Here is a 17,498-nt window from a genome sequence, read left to right on the forward strand (position 1 = left end):
ACTCACTTCAACTGATTCTAGCAAATTTAAAAATATCTCAGCCTTATTTTGAGGGGAGACATCTCGTAGAATAAGGAGTCACCCATTCCTTCTATCTCCTCCTTGCTGCTGCTGCTGCTGCTAAGCCGCATCAGCCGTGTCCATAGACGGCAGCCCACCAGGCTCCCCCGTCCCTGGGATTCTCCAGGCAAGAACACTGGAGTGGGTTGCCATTTCCTTCTCCAGTGCATGAAAGTGAAAAGTGAAAGTGAAGTAGCTCAGTAATGTCCGACTCTTAGCGACCCCAAGGACTGTAGCCCACCAGGCTCCTCCGTCCATGGGATTTCCCAGGCAAGAGTCCTGGAGTGGGTTGCCATTGCCTTCTCCGATCTCCCCCTTGCTAGTCTCAAAAAATTTCTTCTGGTTCTTACCACACTAGCTTTTGTTCCCTTCTAACTGCTCAAGTTAATGTAACTGAAATGTTGCTCTGCAACTTCCCATTTATTTGCACTTTATAAAGGATAAAAATTTAAAACAGAAAATGTATGTGCATTTGTTTACCCAACAAGCACTAAATGCCTCCTCATGCTAAGGGCTGGCTGGGGCTGGAATGAGATGGGTCTCCTGGAATGAGAGGAGCCTACTGCACCAGGGGAGGTCAAATGCACTGATGCTGTGGTAACACCATGGAGATATGGGTATAGTTTTAGGGATTTCTGAGTATGTATTAGGAAAAGATTCCTAAAGAAATTCATAAGCTAAGTCAAGTCACACTACTTACATCTCAATGAGACAGGTTAAAGTTAGCCAGGTAGGGGAAGGAGGGACGGAGGGAGGATGTGTGTGTGTAGGCAAGCATTAAAGGGTGACATTCCTGTCTAGAATGAATGATTGATAAGATAATGAAGTTACAAAAATTCCCACTAGGTCCTACTTTCTTAGACCTGACTTTATATATACATACACACACACACACACACATGCATATACATATACATATTATTATTAAACTTGACTCCTATTTCAGAAGGTATAATCCAAGGGTAAAAAACACAGCGTTAGTCAAAAAAATTTTTTTGTAATTCTAGAGTTATAAAGGATAGACATATTAGTGACTAAAAGAATCCAGAAGATGAGAAAATAACACAAATTCCAAAGGAGATTAGAAAGCAAACTAAAATTTTGCAGTTTTAGTTTGCCTATCTGAAGGTTTCTAGGGTTGGAGAGAAAGGGGTGATCTGTCAGAGCCTGTAGTGACACTGAAGCCTCAAGTACATGCAATGGCTAAATGCATAAAATACAAAATCAAACAGAAATGACTGAGCAAATGATAAAAATTCATTAACATAATGAAGACAAATAAGACTGACTTCTTCCAAATCAATTAGTATTGTCAAGCAGACAAAATTATCACCAAGCGTCTGCCAAGAAAATGGCCCCAGGGCAACGCTCATCTTGGCCCAGGCCTGATGCAATAGGAAAAACCCAGTGTTTAGTCTGAACATCAAGTCAGAGCCCCAGCTCAGCTACTTGTTAGCTCTACAATTCCTTTTACTGTCACTACAGTAAAAGGAATTATTTATTAAAACAGATTATTTTAATACATCACTCCTTAACAATTAAAAAAAAATTTTTTTATGTGTATTTCTTATTCAACAACTTTCCCTGTATTCCTCATTGAAGGACAGGGAAGCCTGGCATGCTACAGCCCACAGGGCCATAAAGAGTCAGACACAACTTAGCAACTGAACAACATTAATCCCATTTTGCAGATGAAGTGACTGAGGCTTGCAGAAGTCACACGCTTTCTACAGAACAGAATAACGAGTTTGCCCTGTGACTCAACACCAGAGATCTTTTCACTGCACCACATTACCATGGGTGGTAACAGATGACTAACCAGACAACCTGACACCTTCTGGCTCAAAGCAGCAAGGTGGACAGAGTATAACAGTGGTACTAGGCAGCCCTGTTACATGATACATGTACCATGGTACATGGCTTTGTCACATCTCAAATTTGAGATGCTTAACATGTTTCATTACCTCTCCGAGACTCAGTTACCTGATCTGCAATAAAGGGGGTAATAATACCTAGTTTGTTGTTTAGTCACTCAGTCGTGTCCGACTCTTTGCAATCCCATGGACTGTAGCCCACCAGCCTCCTCTGTCCATGGGATTTCTCATGCAAGAACACTAGAGTGGGTTGCCATTTCCTTCTACAGGGGATCTTCCCAACCCAGGGATCAAACCCATGTCTCCTGCATCAGCAGGGGGATTCTTTACCGCTGAGCCACCAGGAAAGCCCAAACATCTAGTTTCCTAGGTTGTAAATGGTACAAGTAAAGGATGTTGAGATACAAAGAAAGTACTTGAAAGGGGGTTACTATTATGATTATAGATAATATATAAACTAGCTAATGAGTTGGGCTTCCTGAATAACACTCTTCAATTCACGGTGGTAGGTAAGATTTTCAGGGAATCTGGGATAAAAGGGTAAACTTGAGCCACAGTTCTTCAAGACTGCAGACAGAGGGCAGTCCTCACACAGATCCCATAGTCAGGGTGTGAGATGACTGGGCGTCCCAAAGCTAGGCCAGAGGGACAGGGAGTTTCTAAGGATGCTGGTGCTGGGATAAACAAGAAATTGGAAAGAGTTCCAATGCTAATAATAAAAGGCTCCTGAAATACATCAAAGACAGGAAGACAGCTTGAGAATCCATGAGACATTTGACATTGCTGAGGCAGATAGCACAGATAAGACATAAGTCAAATATTAGAAGTGATCTAATTTTTTAAATTGTTTTAAGTCTTTAATCTTTACTACTGCAAATCTTAGGAAGTCCAAACTCAAAATGTTTCTTGAAGCGGACATTGTCACTAATTGAATCTAAGATTTCTGAACTATCTCTTTTTCCTCTCTGAAAATTCCCAAATTCAGCCACTAAATCTTATCGATGTGCCTTCAAAACATCTCTCATGTCTTTATTTGTTCTTTAAAAAATATTTCTTTGTCACATGTTCAGGATACAATCTAACAAGACTTTGCAAACTGGTATTGGATACGTTAAGGACAGAATAAAAACAGCTGCTTAAGAGTATCTCAAGCAAAAATATTAGAAACTGGGGAATTTCCTGGTGATCCAGTGGCTAGGGTGCTTTCATTGACACAGGCCTGGGTTTGAACCCTAGTCACGGAAGTAATATCCTGCAAGCCTCGCCATGTGGCAAAAAAAAAGAAAAAAGAAACTGCACCAAATGTGATGCTCTCAGATCAACATCATATATATTTTTAATGCACTAGGATAGCTGATGCAGGCCAAAAGTGATAGGAATTCACTTTTGATGGCAGCAATAAAGCTGCCACATAAATGTTCTCCAAGATCCCTAAGTCTTTACAGAAGTCAGCTGGCAAAGGCTGCAGAAATGCCTCTGGCTACAGTGCCAAGGCCTAGTCTGATGATACAAAGATAGTAGAGAATAAGAGAAAAACTTGCCACTTTCCCTTCTCTCCCTGTATTATTTTATTAAATATATTTGCATAGATGTCTCCAATAGGTCCAAAGCTACCACGGGCGTGACTCTAAAACACAAATCCAAATTCTGGATTCCATGGCACAGAAGACTACTGGGCTAAGCAGATTTGGGTGCTCATCTACTGGGTTCACAGGTGTCTGCCTGTGTTTTAAGGTGCTCATCACTGACAAGGGATGAAACTAAGGGAGCTATTTGTAGCTTTCTGTTGGCACTGCCTGGGGTCCACATTCACTTTCTACTCCTTTATTCCTTCACAGGGTTATGGACGGTCACATATCAGTTTCCTCTTTGCCTTTCCAACTCAGGTCAGGTCCTCATCCTCTTACTAGACCTTCATATTTGCTCAAGAGTCCATCTCTTTTCTACCCATAGACTCATCTTTGTGAACCAGCCTCCTATGGTAGCATGTCTCTGCTCAGAGGCCTGCAAGACATCACTGAGGCTCGAAAGCTTGTCTGTAGATTACCCAGCCATTCAAGAAGGTACATGTCACCCAATCAACCATATTTCCCCAAATCAACCATTCTTGCATTACTGCACAAATGCCATATGGCTGTCAGACAGAAACAGAAGGGAGAGACCCAGTTCTGGCCCTCAAGTAATTTATAAGGACCATTGTCAATAGAGATCTTCTTTAACCACCACACTGATGTCCTCCCCATTATATGGTTTGGGTTTCATGATTTGTCAAGCCACCAATGTTTTCTTCATTCCACCCATCCTATATGGAAGACTCAACCCAAGTCCCAACACCTTGGTGACACTTATGCTATTTATTTCAGTCCAAATCAATCTCTCCTTTTTCTAAATGCAAACAGCACTTAGAGCTTATTTCAAGCTTCAAAATGATAAACATGTATTATGTGCAAAGAGAAACATAAATTTCTAGTAAGCAAGGATTGAAAAACTACTGAAAATGAGTGCATGCAAATTTTAAAAAGTGATAACAATATTAACTAGGTGGTATAAAACTCCTAGTAGAGAACATAGGCGAAACATTCTCTGACATAAATTGTACCAATGTTTTCTTAGGTCAGTCTCTCAAGGCAATAGAAATAAAAGCAAAACTAAACAAATGTGACCTAATCAAACTTACAAGCTTTTGCACAGCAAAGGAAACCATAAATAAAACAAAAAGACTGGGAAAAAATATTTGCAAACGGTGTGATCAACAAGGCATTAATCTTTAAAATATACAAACAGCTCATGCAGCTCAATGTTAAAAAAACCAAACAACCCAATTGAAAAGTGGGCAGAAGACCTAAACAAACATGTCTCCAAAGAAGACGTACAGATGGTCAACAGACATGTGAAAAGATGCTCATTGTTGCTAATTATTAGAGAAATCCAAGTCAAAACTACAATGAGGTACCCCCTCACACTGATCAGAATGGCCATCACTTAAAAAGTCTACAAATAACAAATGTTGGAGAGGGTGTGCAGAAAAAGGAACCTTCCTATGATGGTGGTGGGAATATAAACTGGTGTAGCAACTACAGAGAAGAGTATGGAGGTTCCCCAAAAAACTAAAAACAGAGTTGCCATATAATCCAGCAACCCTACTCCTAGATAGATATCCAGAGAAAACCATAATTCTAAAAGAAATGTGAACCCCTATGTTCATAGCACCACTGTGGAAACAAGTATTCATCAACAGAATTGATGAAGAAGATATGGCAAGTGTGTATGTGTACACACATACACACATACACACACACATATACATACAATGGCATATTACTCAGCCATAAAAAAGGATGAAATAATGTCATTTGAAGCAACATGGATGGACCTAGAGATTATCATACTAAGTGAAGTCAGAAAGAGAACACCATATATCACTTATATGTGGAATCTGAAATATGACACAAATGAACACATCTATGAAACAGAAACAGACTCACAGATACAGAGAACAGACTTGTGGCTGCCAAGGGGGAGAGGAGGTGGGGGAGGTAAGGATTGGAGATTGAGGGTTAACAGATGCAAACCAGTATAAATCAGATGGATAAACAATAAGGTCCTACTGTATAGCACAGGGAACTATATTCAATATTCTGTGATAAACCATAATGGAAAATAATATTTTTAAAAGGATATATTTTTTAATATCACTTTGCTGTAGAGTAGAAATTAACACATTGTAAACCAACTATACTTCAATAAAATTTAAAAATATATATTAAACAGGTGGCAAAAATTAGGGGTATATCAACTGCTACTGAAATTCAAAGGATAAAGAAATCACTGGGTTGAGGTAGATGAGAACAGCCTTGGGTGGGAAAATAACTCGAGACAGGGAGAGCAATCTGGGCAAGAGACAGAAACAGCTCATAGAACTCAATATCAAAAAACCAGATAACCTGATTTAAAAAAAATGGGAAGGAGAACTGAATAGATGCTTTTCCAAAGAGGAAATGCAGATGGCCAACAGGAACATGAAAAGATGCTCCACATCACTAAACATCAGGGAAATGCAAACCAAAAACACAATGAGATTTCACCTCACACCTGTCAGAATGGCCATTATCAAAAAGAACACAAATAACAAGTGTTGGCAAGGACGTGGAAAAAAGGGAACCCTTGTACACTGCTGGTGGAAATGTAGGTTGGTGCAACCACTGTGGAAAACAGTATGGAGATTTTTCAAAAAGCTAAAAAATAGAACAACTCTAATAAAATGACCCAGCAATTCCATAATTCCATTCCTGCATGAGTATGTATGTATATGTATGTATCCCTTCTCCAGCGGATCTTCCCAACCCAGGAATCAAACCGGGGTCTGCTGCATTATAGGCAGATTCTTTACCAGCTGAGCAACCAGGGAAGCCCTATATATATATACACACACATGGAGGAGGGCATGGCAACCCACTCCAGTACTCTTGCCTGGAGAATCCCATGGATGGAGATGCCCAGTGGGCCACAGTCCATAAGGTCACAAAAAGTGGGATACGACTGAGCAACTAATACACACATATATATACCATTGATTAGAAAAAGAAAAAAGATACATGTATTCCAATGTTTAATGCAGCATTACTTAAAATTGCCAAGACACGGAACCAACCTAAGTGTCCGTCAACAGATGAACGGGTAAAGAAGATGTGATATACATACACAATGCAATACTACTCGGCTACACAAAAAGAATGAAATTTTGTCTCTGCAGCAACATGGATAGACTTGGAGAGCATCACGCTAAGTGAAGTAAGTCACATAGAGAAAGACAAATACTGTATGATCTCACTTACATGTGGAATCTAATAAAAAAAAACAAACTAGTAAATATAACAAAAAAGAAACAGACTCACAAAGAGAACAAACTAGTGGATCAGTGCAAAGTGGGGAGGTGAAAGATGGGGTAGGAGAATCGAGGGGTACAAACTGGTATGTATAAAGTAAGTTACCAGGATATATTATACAATACAGGAATATAGCCAATATTTTATAGTAACTGCATAACCTTTAAATACTGTAAATCACTATGTAATATACCTATATGTATATATATATTACTGTGCATCAACTATACTTCACCTTAAAAACACAAACTCAAAGCCAAGGCTTGGATGGAGGTCTCTACTTGACAAAACAGCCTGTCTTCTTTCCTGATTTCTTTCTCTTAAAATTCAACTTGCTGGGACTTTTCTGGTGGTTCAGGGGTTAAGAATTCCATTGCTAATGCAGGGGACATGGGTTCTATCCATGGTCTGGGAAGGTTCTACATGTCTTGGAGCAACTAAGCCTGTGCGCCGCAACTACTGAGTCTGTGCCCTAGAGCCTGCAAGCTGCAACTACTGAGTCCATGGGCCATGACGACTGAAGCCCACGTGCCTAGAGCTGGGCTCAAGAGAAGTCACCACAATGAGAAGCCCGTGCATGGCAACCAGAGAGTAACCCCTACAAGAGAAAAGCCCAAGCACAGCAACGAAGACCCAGTGCAGCCAACAATTTTTTTAATGAATAAAAATAAAATTCAATCTGTTACACTGATTTCTATCCAGAAATAGTTAGCTGCCAGTCCATCCTATCACTGCATCCACCTCTTTAGAAAACATAAGATTGGGAGGAACTGATAATATTGGTTCTACGCGCGGCGTTGTCCCATCTGAGAGTATGCATTTCATGGTTATCACTTTGTAATGTACAGAAATACTGAATCACTATGCTGTGCATCTGGATCTAGCATAGTGCTGTGGGTCAACCACACTTCAACTTGAAAAAAATCATAGGGGAGGGAGATGGGAGGGGGGTTCAGGATGGGGAATACATGTAAATCCATGGCCGATTCATGTCAATGTATGGCAAAACCCACTACAATATTGTAAAGTAATTAGCCTCCAATTAAAATAAATTAATTAAAAATACATAAAAATTTTTCTTGTCACTTGAATATAATTTTCTTTTAAAATATTTCTTTACTATAAATGTATCTGATCTTCATTTCATTTTCTTCTATAGCAAGATTTAAAAATGCATAAAATATGTATTGTCATGGAAATCCCAAATATTTCTCTCTAAAGTGAAATGCATTAAACAAAAAATATTTGTATACATACATTATTTAATAAAATGTTTACTAAATCAGATTTTAAAATAAATGAATAATTTATTTTAAAATTAAAAATAGATAAGTAAAAAATAAAGCGTATTCGTTTCATCATGTGGATAAGGTCATATAGCAGGGAAATCGGAAGGTCAAAGTCTAAAAGGAACACCAGAGAGAATAGATCATCATTAATTTTTAATTTTCTAATTAAATGATACTAAAAATTCCTAGTCTCTCCAGTTATGGCAGAAGGCCTTTGTACAACGAGCAGACTTCTTTTCCAGCCTCCAGGAAGGCTGGTTTTACTTTCTGTTCACAAAGGCATTCGGGTAGGCAGCAGTGAACTCAGCCCTAGCTGAACCCACACCCAGCTCTGCCGTGTCATGGCTGCAAACTTGGGCTTCTCTACCCAGACAGCATTCCCCTGCTTTCCAGTTCTCTGGGCATTATTTGGAAGAAAGAGTTCCAAAACCCCCAAGCCTCAGAGACCTCAGAAGTCAATCAGTTCACTCATAAATGAAAGAAGAGAGGTCCAGACAACTGCTGAATTTGCTGCCCAGTATCACAGAGTGGGTGAGAGTGAACCATGGCATGCCAGAGATAGCGAAGCTACTTCCTCAAAGTAGACAAAGCGTAGCTCTTGGGTAATACAGAATTAACAGAGAGAGGTCAGGCCTTTGGGAGGTAATACTAGGAGGTAATTCTCTAGGGCCCTGGAAGCATCACTACAAACAAACCTCATGGAGGTGATGGAATTCCATTTGAGCTATTTCAAATCCTAAAAGATGACACTGTGAAAGTGCTGCACTCAATATGCCAGCAAATATGGAAAACTCAGCAGTGGCCACAGGACTGGAAAAGGTCAGTTTTCATCCCAATCCCAAAGAAAGGCAATGCCAAAGAATGCTCAAACTATCACACAATTGCACTCATTTCACACACTAGCAAAGGAGTGCTTAAAATTCTCCAAGCCAGGCTTCAGGAATACATGAACCGTGAAATTCCAGATGTTCAAGCTAGTTTTAGAAAAGGCAGAGAAACTAGAGATCAAGTTGCCAACATCCACTGGATGATCGAAAAAGCAAGAGAGTTCCAGAAAAACATCTATTTCTGCTTTATTGACTATGCCAAAGCCTTTGACTGTGTGGATCACAATAAACTGTGGAAAATTCTACAATAAACTGTGGAAAATTCTGAAAGAGATGGGGAATACCAGACCACCTGACCTGTCTCTTGAGAAATCTGTACACAGGTCAGGAAGCAACAGTTAGAAGTGGATATGGAACAGACTGGTTCCAAATAGGAAAAGGAGTACGTTAAGGCTGTATGTTGTCACCCTGCTTATTTAACTTATATGCAGAGTACATCATGAGAAATGCTGGGCTGGATGAAGCACAAGCTGGAATCAAGATTGCTGGGAGAAATATCAATAACCTCAGATATGCAGATGACACCACCCTTATGGCAAAAAGCAAAGAAGAACTAAAGAGCCTCTTGATGAAAGTGAAAGAGGAGAGTGAAAAGTTGGCTTAAAGCTCAACATTCAGAAAACTAAGATCATGGCATCCGGTCCCATCACTTCATGGCAAATAGATGGGGAAACAGTAGCTGACTTTTTTGGGGGGCTCCAATCACTGCAGATGGTGATTGCAGCCATGAAATTAAAAGACACTTAACTCCTTGGAAGAAAAGTTATGACCAACCTAGACAGCATATTAAAAAGCAGAGACATTACTTTGCCAACAAAGGTCCACCTAGTCAAGGCTATGGTTTTTCCAGTGGCCATGTATGGATGTGAGAGTTGGACTATAAAGAAAGCTGAGCACCGAAAAATTGATGCTTTTGAACTGTGCTGTTGGAGAAGACTCTTGAGAGTCCCTTGGACTGCAAGGAGATCCAACCAGACCATCCCAAAGGAGATCAGTCCTGGGTGTTCATTGGAAGGACTGATGTTGAAGCTGAAACTCCAATCCTTTGGCCACCTGATGCGAAGAGCTGACTCACTGAAAAAGACCCTGATGCTGGGAAAGATTGAGGGCAGGAGGAGAAGGGGACGACAGAGGATGAGATGTTTGGATGGTATCACCAACTCGATGGACATGGGTTTGGGTGGACTCCGGGAGTTGGTGATGGACAGGGAGGCCTGGCGTGCTGCGGTTCATGGGGTGGCAAAGAGCCGGACACGACTGAGCGACTGAACTGAGCTGAACTGGAACATCCGTCCTGACAGGAGAGTCTCTATTTGCCTGGGATATTTGGGAACTGGACAAAGTTTTATGAAAAGAGCTTTGGAAAGGTGCATCTAAGTTCTGACTCCTGGAGGACATGGAGACTACACATATTAGCCCAAATCTTCAGGAGGGGTGGAGGCTACAGGTCAGTCATGCAGGCAGTATATGACTGAGCCCAAATAAAACCTCTGAACACCAAAGGTTCAGGTGAACTTTCTAGTTGGCAATAGTATTGTCAGTTCCCACACCATAAATGGAAGGACATAACACTGTCGATGGCTCCATGGGGGGAAGAGGCCTGGAAGCCGCACATCTGGGCCCCTCCTAGACCTTGCTCTTGTGTCTCTACTTTTTCCTGGTTCTGCTTTGTATCCTTTTGCTCTAATAAAACTGTAACCATAAGTTCAGGGCTCTCATGACTTTTGTGAGTTGTTGAAGTAATGAAACCGAGGTGGTGGTGGGAACCTTCCAACTTGCAGCTGGTGTCTCATGGAGAATTGTGCCTTTCACATGTGAAGTCTGGCCTGACTTGGGTGGTTAATGTCAGAGGTCAAAGCAGCTCCCTGTCCTACCATCTCCTGTATCTCTACCAGCAAAGAGACTGCAGCAGAATTCCCTGGAGCAGGGCCTTCAAGTCTTTGCCACCTGAACACTGAAAAGAAGGCTCCTAGAAGTGGGCACATGTCCCGCCTCAGAGCAAGTGTCTCCTGTAGGACCTACTGAGGAGATCCGAGAGAGGGAGAAAGGTGGACTAGGAACAATGGAAGCAGCTCCAAACTGATGAAACCCATGCAACAAGACCATTCCCTTTCTTCTCATCTTACTAGGGGCCCAGAAGAAAGGAGAAAGGGCAAGGGAATATGTTAGAAAAGTCTTCCTATCCTCTCTCATTTAATCTGAGTCATGAAAACATGTCCCACCTCTCTACTGGCCAGTGACTTCCACTTGGGAACAAACAGAAGCATTTCCAATTCAGCAACCAAACTCATCAACACACAAGTGTTCCTTCCAAAAGGCTTAACCTGAAGCTAATTAAGAATTTAGATCTAACTTTCAATTTACAGAAAATTGAAGGAATTAGAGAAATGAGACCATGAGGAAGCAACTGGACCAATCTGAAAGGTATCTATAGGAAAACTGGGTTTTCTTCTCTTGACCAAGTCAATGGGAAAAAAAAAACAAAAAAATGGGAGAAAGGAACTCTGGTAAGATTAAAAAAGTGACTCATTACCAAATGCAGTCAGTGTTCCTTGATTTACATAAACTGGCAAGAAAGGACATGTTTGTGACAATTAGAGAAATTTAAATATGGATTACTTATTTATTATTTAGTTGTGATAATGGTATTGGGACTAAGAAAATATTTTGAGATACATATGGAAATATTTGGAGATAAAATATCATGAAGTCTCTTAAAATGCCTCAGTGTTCCTGATTTATAGTTTTGACTTTGGAGCTATGTAAATAGTTTAAACAGTTTTAAAACAAAATTAAAATAAAAAATTTAAACTTCCAAAATCCAAAATGAAATACATGAACCTAACTATAGGTCAAATTGGCATGTTAATGACACAGAAAAGTATTATGTCAAGTGACTTTTAAAATCCAATATTTTGACTGTACATCCTAAGGACAAAAAAGAACAAAGAAATTTTAAAGTGAGATAGTATTGCTACAAATAATGTTGGTATTGTTATCTTAAAGCATTAATAGAATTATTTATTTGCTTTACCCCATTATTTACTATGCAATATATCTTTTATAAATATATACTTATTTAAGTATAAGTATATACTTAATTATTTATTTATAATTTTATGCACAGGCATAGTATAGCGCAAATAATTCTAATGATGTCATCAGGAACCAAGGTTTTCAGAATAAGAGAAATGGCATTCAAATATAAAATGCAAAGAAATAAAATCTTACAAATGAACTGAACATTATCAGTGTGAATTGATGTTTCATATTTTTCTTAAAAAGTTCGTATTCCTTGCTTTTGTCCTCTGAAAAGAACAAGAAGCACCATTAACACACAGCAGTGAGCACTCCTCATCACTAGATTGATAGTCTCTAAATACTATTTCCCATTAAAATGAGCCAGGGCTTTCTGATGAAAAGGCTGAACCTAAGGCTTGGCAGAAAATGTACAAGATAAGCCTGGAACATCTTATACAAGAAAACTATCAAAGACTACTGGAGTCACATCAAAGGGACAAAGGAGCCAATACAAAGGACTCTCACAAACCAAAGGTGGGACTATATGAACCTAAAAGAAAAACTGCAATGTAGTTAAACAGGTAAGGTATTTAAAACTCACCAGTATAGAATGATACTGAAAACAAAAACATTATACTTTGGGAGGCTGCTAGGGCATCAACTTATTGCTTCAAAAATTAGTAAATGAAAATAACAAATGAAGCTTTTTATCCAATTTTCCCATATAGATTGTATTTTATGATAAGCAAAAGAAAACTCTAATTAATAAATTAATATAGAAGGAACACAATTAGAAAATTATTTTTCAACCATTAATTAAATGATTGTGAAATGAGAATTTATAATGGATGGACTCACTGGAAATCTGAACATCACAAAAAGTTAGCCAAACAGGCATTAAGGGCAAGGCATCAATGATGGAGCATTTTTTGCTAAAAAATTGAAACTGAATCTAATCAAGCTTTCAAAGCCTGTCAATTTACAGGAAATATAGGGGACAGTGCAAAGTCATGGGATGCAACTAGCTATTACCAGACTGCAGAAAATTCTACAGAACAAAACTTTTTCTTTAACAAATAAACACCAAGAAAACAAAAAGAATAAGAGAGAACTATTAATGATTAAAAGACCTGAGAGACACACAGCTAAATATGAAACATGAGCCTTTGAAACCCAAATAAAAATAAATCAACTGTAAAAAAAAAAAAGAATTTATAAGACAATCGTGGAATTGGAATACTGATAATATTAGATCATACTGAGGGAATTACTCATTTTTTTCCAGTTGTGATAAGAATGGTCTTTTAGAGGTATACACTGAATTATTGACAAATGAAATTATTTTCTGCCTAGGATTGAATCAAGTGGGGGCAGAGTGGGAGGACTAGGTAAAACAGGGTTGGCCATATATTAATAAATGTACAGAGTAGATGACAGATACACAGGGCTTATTATAATACTTTTTGTAATTTTGTGTGTGCTTGTAAATACAAATAGGATTTTTTCAATTTTCATTAAAAAAATTAAGAATTAAAAAATTAAAGCACTAAAAAAGATGAACAAAAATAACAAAGATGACAGTTAATAACTGTCAAGTTCTAAGTGATGGAAATATGGATTGCTTTTGTTTTCTGTATGTTTGAAAATGTTTGTAACAGTAAACAAAATTGTAAAAGCACTTCAAGCCAGCAAAGACTCAGAGCTGGGTCAGGTTAAAAGGATTGTGAAATATAGCTGTGGACGCCTAATGCTGGCTTTGACCATTAATGCCTTCAGAAAATTAAAAGCAAATAACAACAACAAAAAAACCCCAAAAAAGTTCAAACTTGAAATATTAAGGAAAAAGGACCTAGAAAAAAGGACTCCAGCTCACAAAACAGTAACACATGCTTACTATACTTGTAACATAAAGGATCTCCAATTCAGAGTAAAACCACAATACAACCCAAAAATGGGAGGGGAAGTGTCTTGAGATTTTATTTCCGGGCCTGATGACAATCAGAGAAAGACTGAGCTAGAAACATGTGCCCTAAAGCCTTAATGCTTCAAGTGACATGGGTACAAAAAGCAACCTCATGGAAGTGCAGAGCTTTATGATTTGAGGTTATAAAATATACCAAGGCAAAGCTAATAGGCTACTTGTTACTCAGATACATTAACCAGCCTCTGAAATGAGAAACTATCGCAGAAGCATTGCTCCTTGACAGCATCCTATGTATAGCATGGTCCTGTGTTCCCTGGACCTAAAAATGTTCTTTTCCATACCTGATGATGACACATTGGTTCTCTCTGTCAATTATCATATTTCTGAACATATTATCTGCAAGAGCATAGATATGTGGTGGGTTCTCATACTGTGCCTAGAAAAGCAAAACAAAACAAAACCATGGTCAGATAAAAGCAACACATTTCTTTTCTTGGCTTTGGAAATGAACATGCCACTGTATAGTCCCCATCTTAAAGGCTGTGTAATACAAGAATCATAAAGTCGCCAAGATCCTGAGGAGGTACACCTAACACAATGAAGATGGAAGGAATTTGGAAGGACTTTTCTGTAGGCCTATGAGTGATTCAGCCTTCAGACATGACCCATGGTCTTCAGGTACTCCAACACCACGCCCTTCTACGCGCAGCATGCCTCTGCAGGCCACATTCCGTTTCTAAAGGTCTCTGAAAGGCATTTGGGCAACAGGTCTTAAGAGAGGCCTACTAAAAACCTGGATCTGACTTGTACTAAATCAGAAATTCTACATTATTTTTTTTTCCCTAAGAGGCAAGTTGGAGATCTTGGGACCCTAGAGGAAATTGAGACTATTAGAAAATAAGGAAAAAAACTTATTTTCCATAAGAAGAAGGCAGGAGGTGTGGTTCTTTAGAGGGATAAACAGGTTTGACCAGTTTGTTCCATCTCAACATGGAAAAACAAAAATTCCTACCACACCAAGAGAGTGGATTTGTACTTCAGTCTCATGGGATATCTGAGCTATGCATAATATAAATTCACCAGTAAATTCACTGTGTCAGGACGACTTCAGCCCTGCTTTCTTCAGTTTCTTGGCACCACTTCTACCACTCCCACCAAAGTCACTAAAAAGAAAAATACTTCATATGGTGGAAAGCTGGAGAAAGAACACTCCTTAAATTTAAGACTATGTAACACAGAAGAGTGAGAAGAAAGTCACATCCAGAGTGAGAAGACATTTAGACTCTGTCCTTCCCTTCTCTGCTCTCCATCTCTAGAGTGGGGATAACAAGGTCCATGGTATCCACATCTCACAAGGCCACTGAGATGACACATCGGAAAGTAATTAGAAAAGGTTAGTGAAACACATAGCTAAAGTAGAATGTACTGCATCCCAACTTTGAGTCTTATTATGCAACAACTTACTATATCATATGGGGCCTGCCCCAGAAATGGCCGCTCATCGCAAGCTCTGGCGGATCAGAGCTGAGTGACGAGGAGGGGTGACTGCTTTGATGTCTGCACCCAAGTTAAGCACTGATGTATCCAGCGCCAATGGCTCCGTGTGTGTGAGAAGGGGTCCCAGGAGGGAAACTGCTCAGCGAGGTCTAAAACTCATTCCCTGGGACTGATGAACTGGATAATTCTATATAGTAACAAAAATATGTCATTCCTGCCTTCACTTCACAGTCAAGGGGATGCATGGATGGGACTGCAAGATGTTCATTCACGATTACATTTAACACTTCTCTGGAAATAGAGGAAAAGAAAAGAGAACAAGGGAATTCCCTGCCAGTCCAGTGGTTAAGACTCTATGCATTCACTGCCAGGGACACGGGTTCAATGCCTGGTCAGGGAACTAAGACCTCACATGCCACACGGCACAGCCAAAAATAAAAACAAAAACTGGAAATAGCGTGGAGAGAAAGCTGTGAGCAGTGGAGGGAAAGGAGTGGGCAAGTCATTGTCCAGTAAGGCCTCAAAGCCACTTAACTAGTTATACTTGACCTCTGTGCATCACTCTATTTTTCCAACTGGTTTCTCATCTCTGGGCTCATGGTATTTTTCAGCTACTGATGAGAATTACCCCTGGAGGAAGGGATGGCAACCCACTTCAGTATTCTTGCCTGGAGAATCCCTTGGACAGAGGAGCCTGGTGGGCTATGGTCCACAGGGTCGCAAAGAGCCAGACACGACTGAGCACGCATGATAAGAATGGTAGGGTAGCCATTTCCTCTACTTGGCTCTGCCCTTGCCTGAAACCCCTGAAAGTCACTGAGACCTGACCTCAATTCCTAGCTCCAACACTCAATAGATTCAATTACTTCACCTCTATGAGCCTGTGTTTCCTCATCTATGAAACAGACATGCATCGTAATACACGGCCAGCATCCAGGGCTGCTTTATTATTGTTGCAAATATAAACATAGTACCTGGCACCAAGTAAATACCAATTTTACAACATTCTGTTGCCATCAGCAGTTAAAAATAAATGTATTTTTTAAAAATTCTAGGGCATTTCTTTAAAAAGAACTCTTCAAAAGATGAACGGTCTAAAAGGGACTCATGTAAGAACGCTTTTCAGAGCACTGGAAAGAAAGAGCAGGAATACACAGCGCTTCCATCCACCCCGCCTAGGCCGTCGCTGCGGACTCCAAGCCAGCTCCGTGCTGGCGGCCCCGGGCCCTGCTGATCAGGGCGCCAGGGCAGGGCCAGGCTCTGCCGACAGTGTTTCCCTTGTGCTGGGCTCCCATAAAGGCAGCATTATCAAAGGTCTTTCGCGTGGCAGCCTCCTTCGGCTCCAGCTACCAGCACCATTCATCTGGCAACAATGGGGTGGGCTCTTGCTCTGGGTAAATTGCCTTCCACTTCAACTGATGAATTTGTGTGGGCTCCCTTTTGTTTGTTTTCCAGGGGTCAGGATTAATGAACGCTCTTGTGCTTCTGCTGCAAAGGAAAGAGGGAAGGAAAAAGATGTAGAGATGGGGAGGCCTGGGGAAGTGAGGAGCCAGAAAATGAAATATACAAATTAGGATTACAGATTCTATTTTTATGTCACAACTGAAATGGCTATGGAGCTGGGTCTGAATAGGGATGAGGGTGTCACATTAATAAGTGAAATTAAAAAAGATTTGCTTTTCATGTTCCAGTCACAGCCATGGTTTCAGTGATTTGGAGAGAATGGTTCCCATCGCCCAATGTATTTTTTTACCGATTACTTAATTTTTTACTCTTTAGAGTTTTGTGACATATGTGGAAGGAGGAAGATGCCTAAAGCTGTAAGTCCTACATTCCATTAAACTAATATTGTATATAACATTCCAATATTAATAGTCCTAAGCTTTTTTTGAGCTGTACTCTAAGGAGCAGCACATCATTAAAAAAATCAAACAATGTAACCTATTTAAGCTTCCCCAATAAATTTACATAAAGAAAATGCAAATGTATTGCCAACTTCAATTGCCCATACATCATAAAAACCCCCAAACACTACAGTAATTTATGTGGCATGTAACTTA

The 17,498-nt window shown here is 39.7% G+C and overlaps 1 protein-coding gene across 1 annotated transcript in view; it reads right to left on the reverse strand.

Annotated features, from left to right (window-relative positions):
• The window catches only part of MYO1E (myosin IE), a 212,651-nt gene that overhangs the window by 90,949 nt on the left and 104,204 nt on the right, over positions 1–17,498 (reverse strand). The window contains exon 4 of the mRNA XM_061157271.1: positions 14,283–14,377. Coding sequence (XP_061013254.1) covers positions 14,283–14,377 — 95 coding nt within the window. The remainder of the gene's footprint in view (positions 1–14,282; positions 14,378–17,498) is intronic.

Source organism: Dama dama, chromosome 12 (genome assembly GCF_033118175.1).
Source record: "Dama dama isolate Ldn47 chromosome 12, ASM3311817v1, whole genome shotgun sequence".
NCBI classification, from domain to species: domain Eukaryota; kingdom Metazoa; phylum Chordata; class Mammalia; order Artiodactyla; family Cervidae; genus Dama; species Dama dama.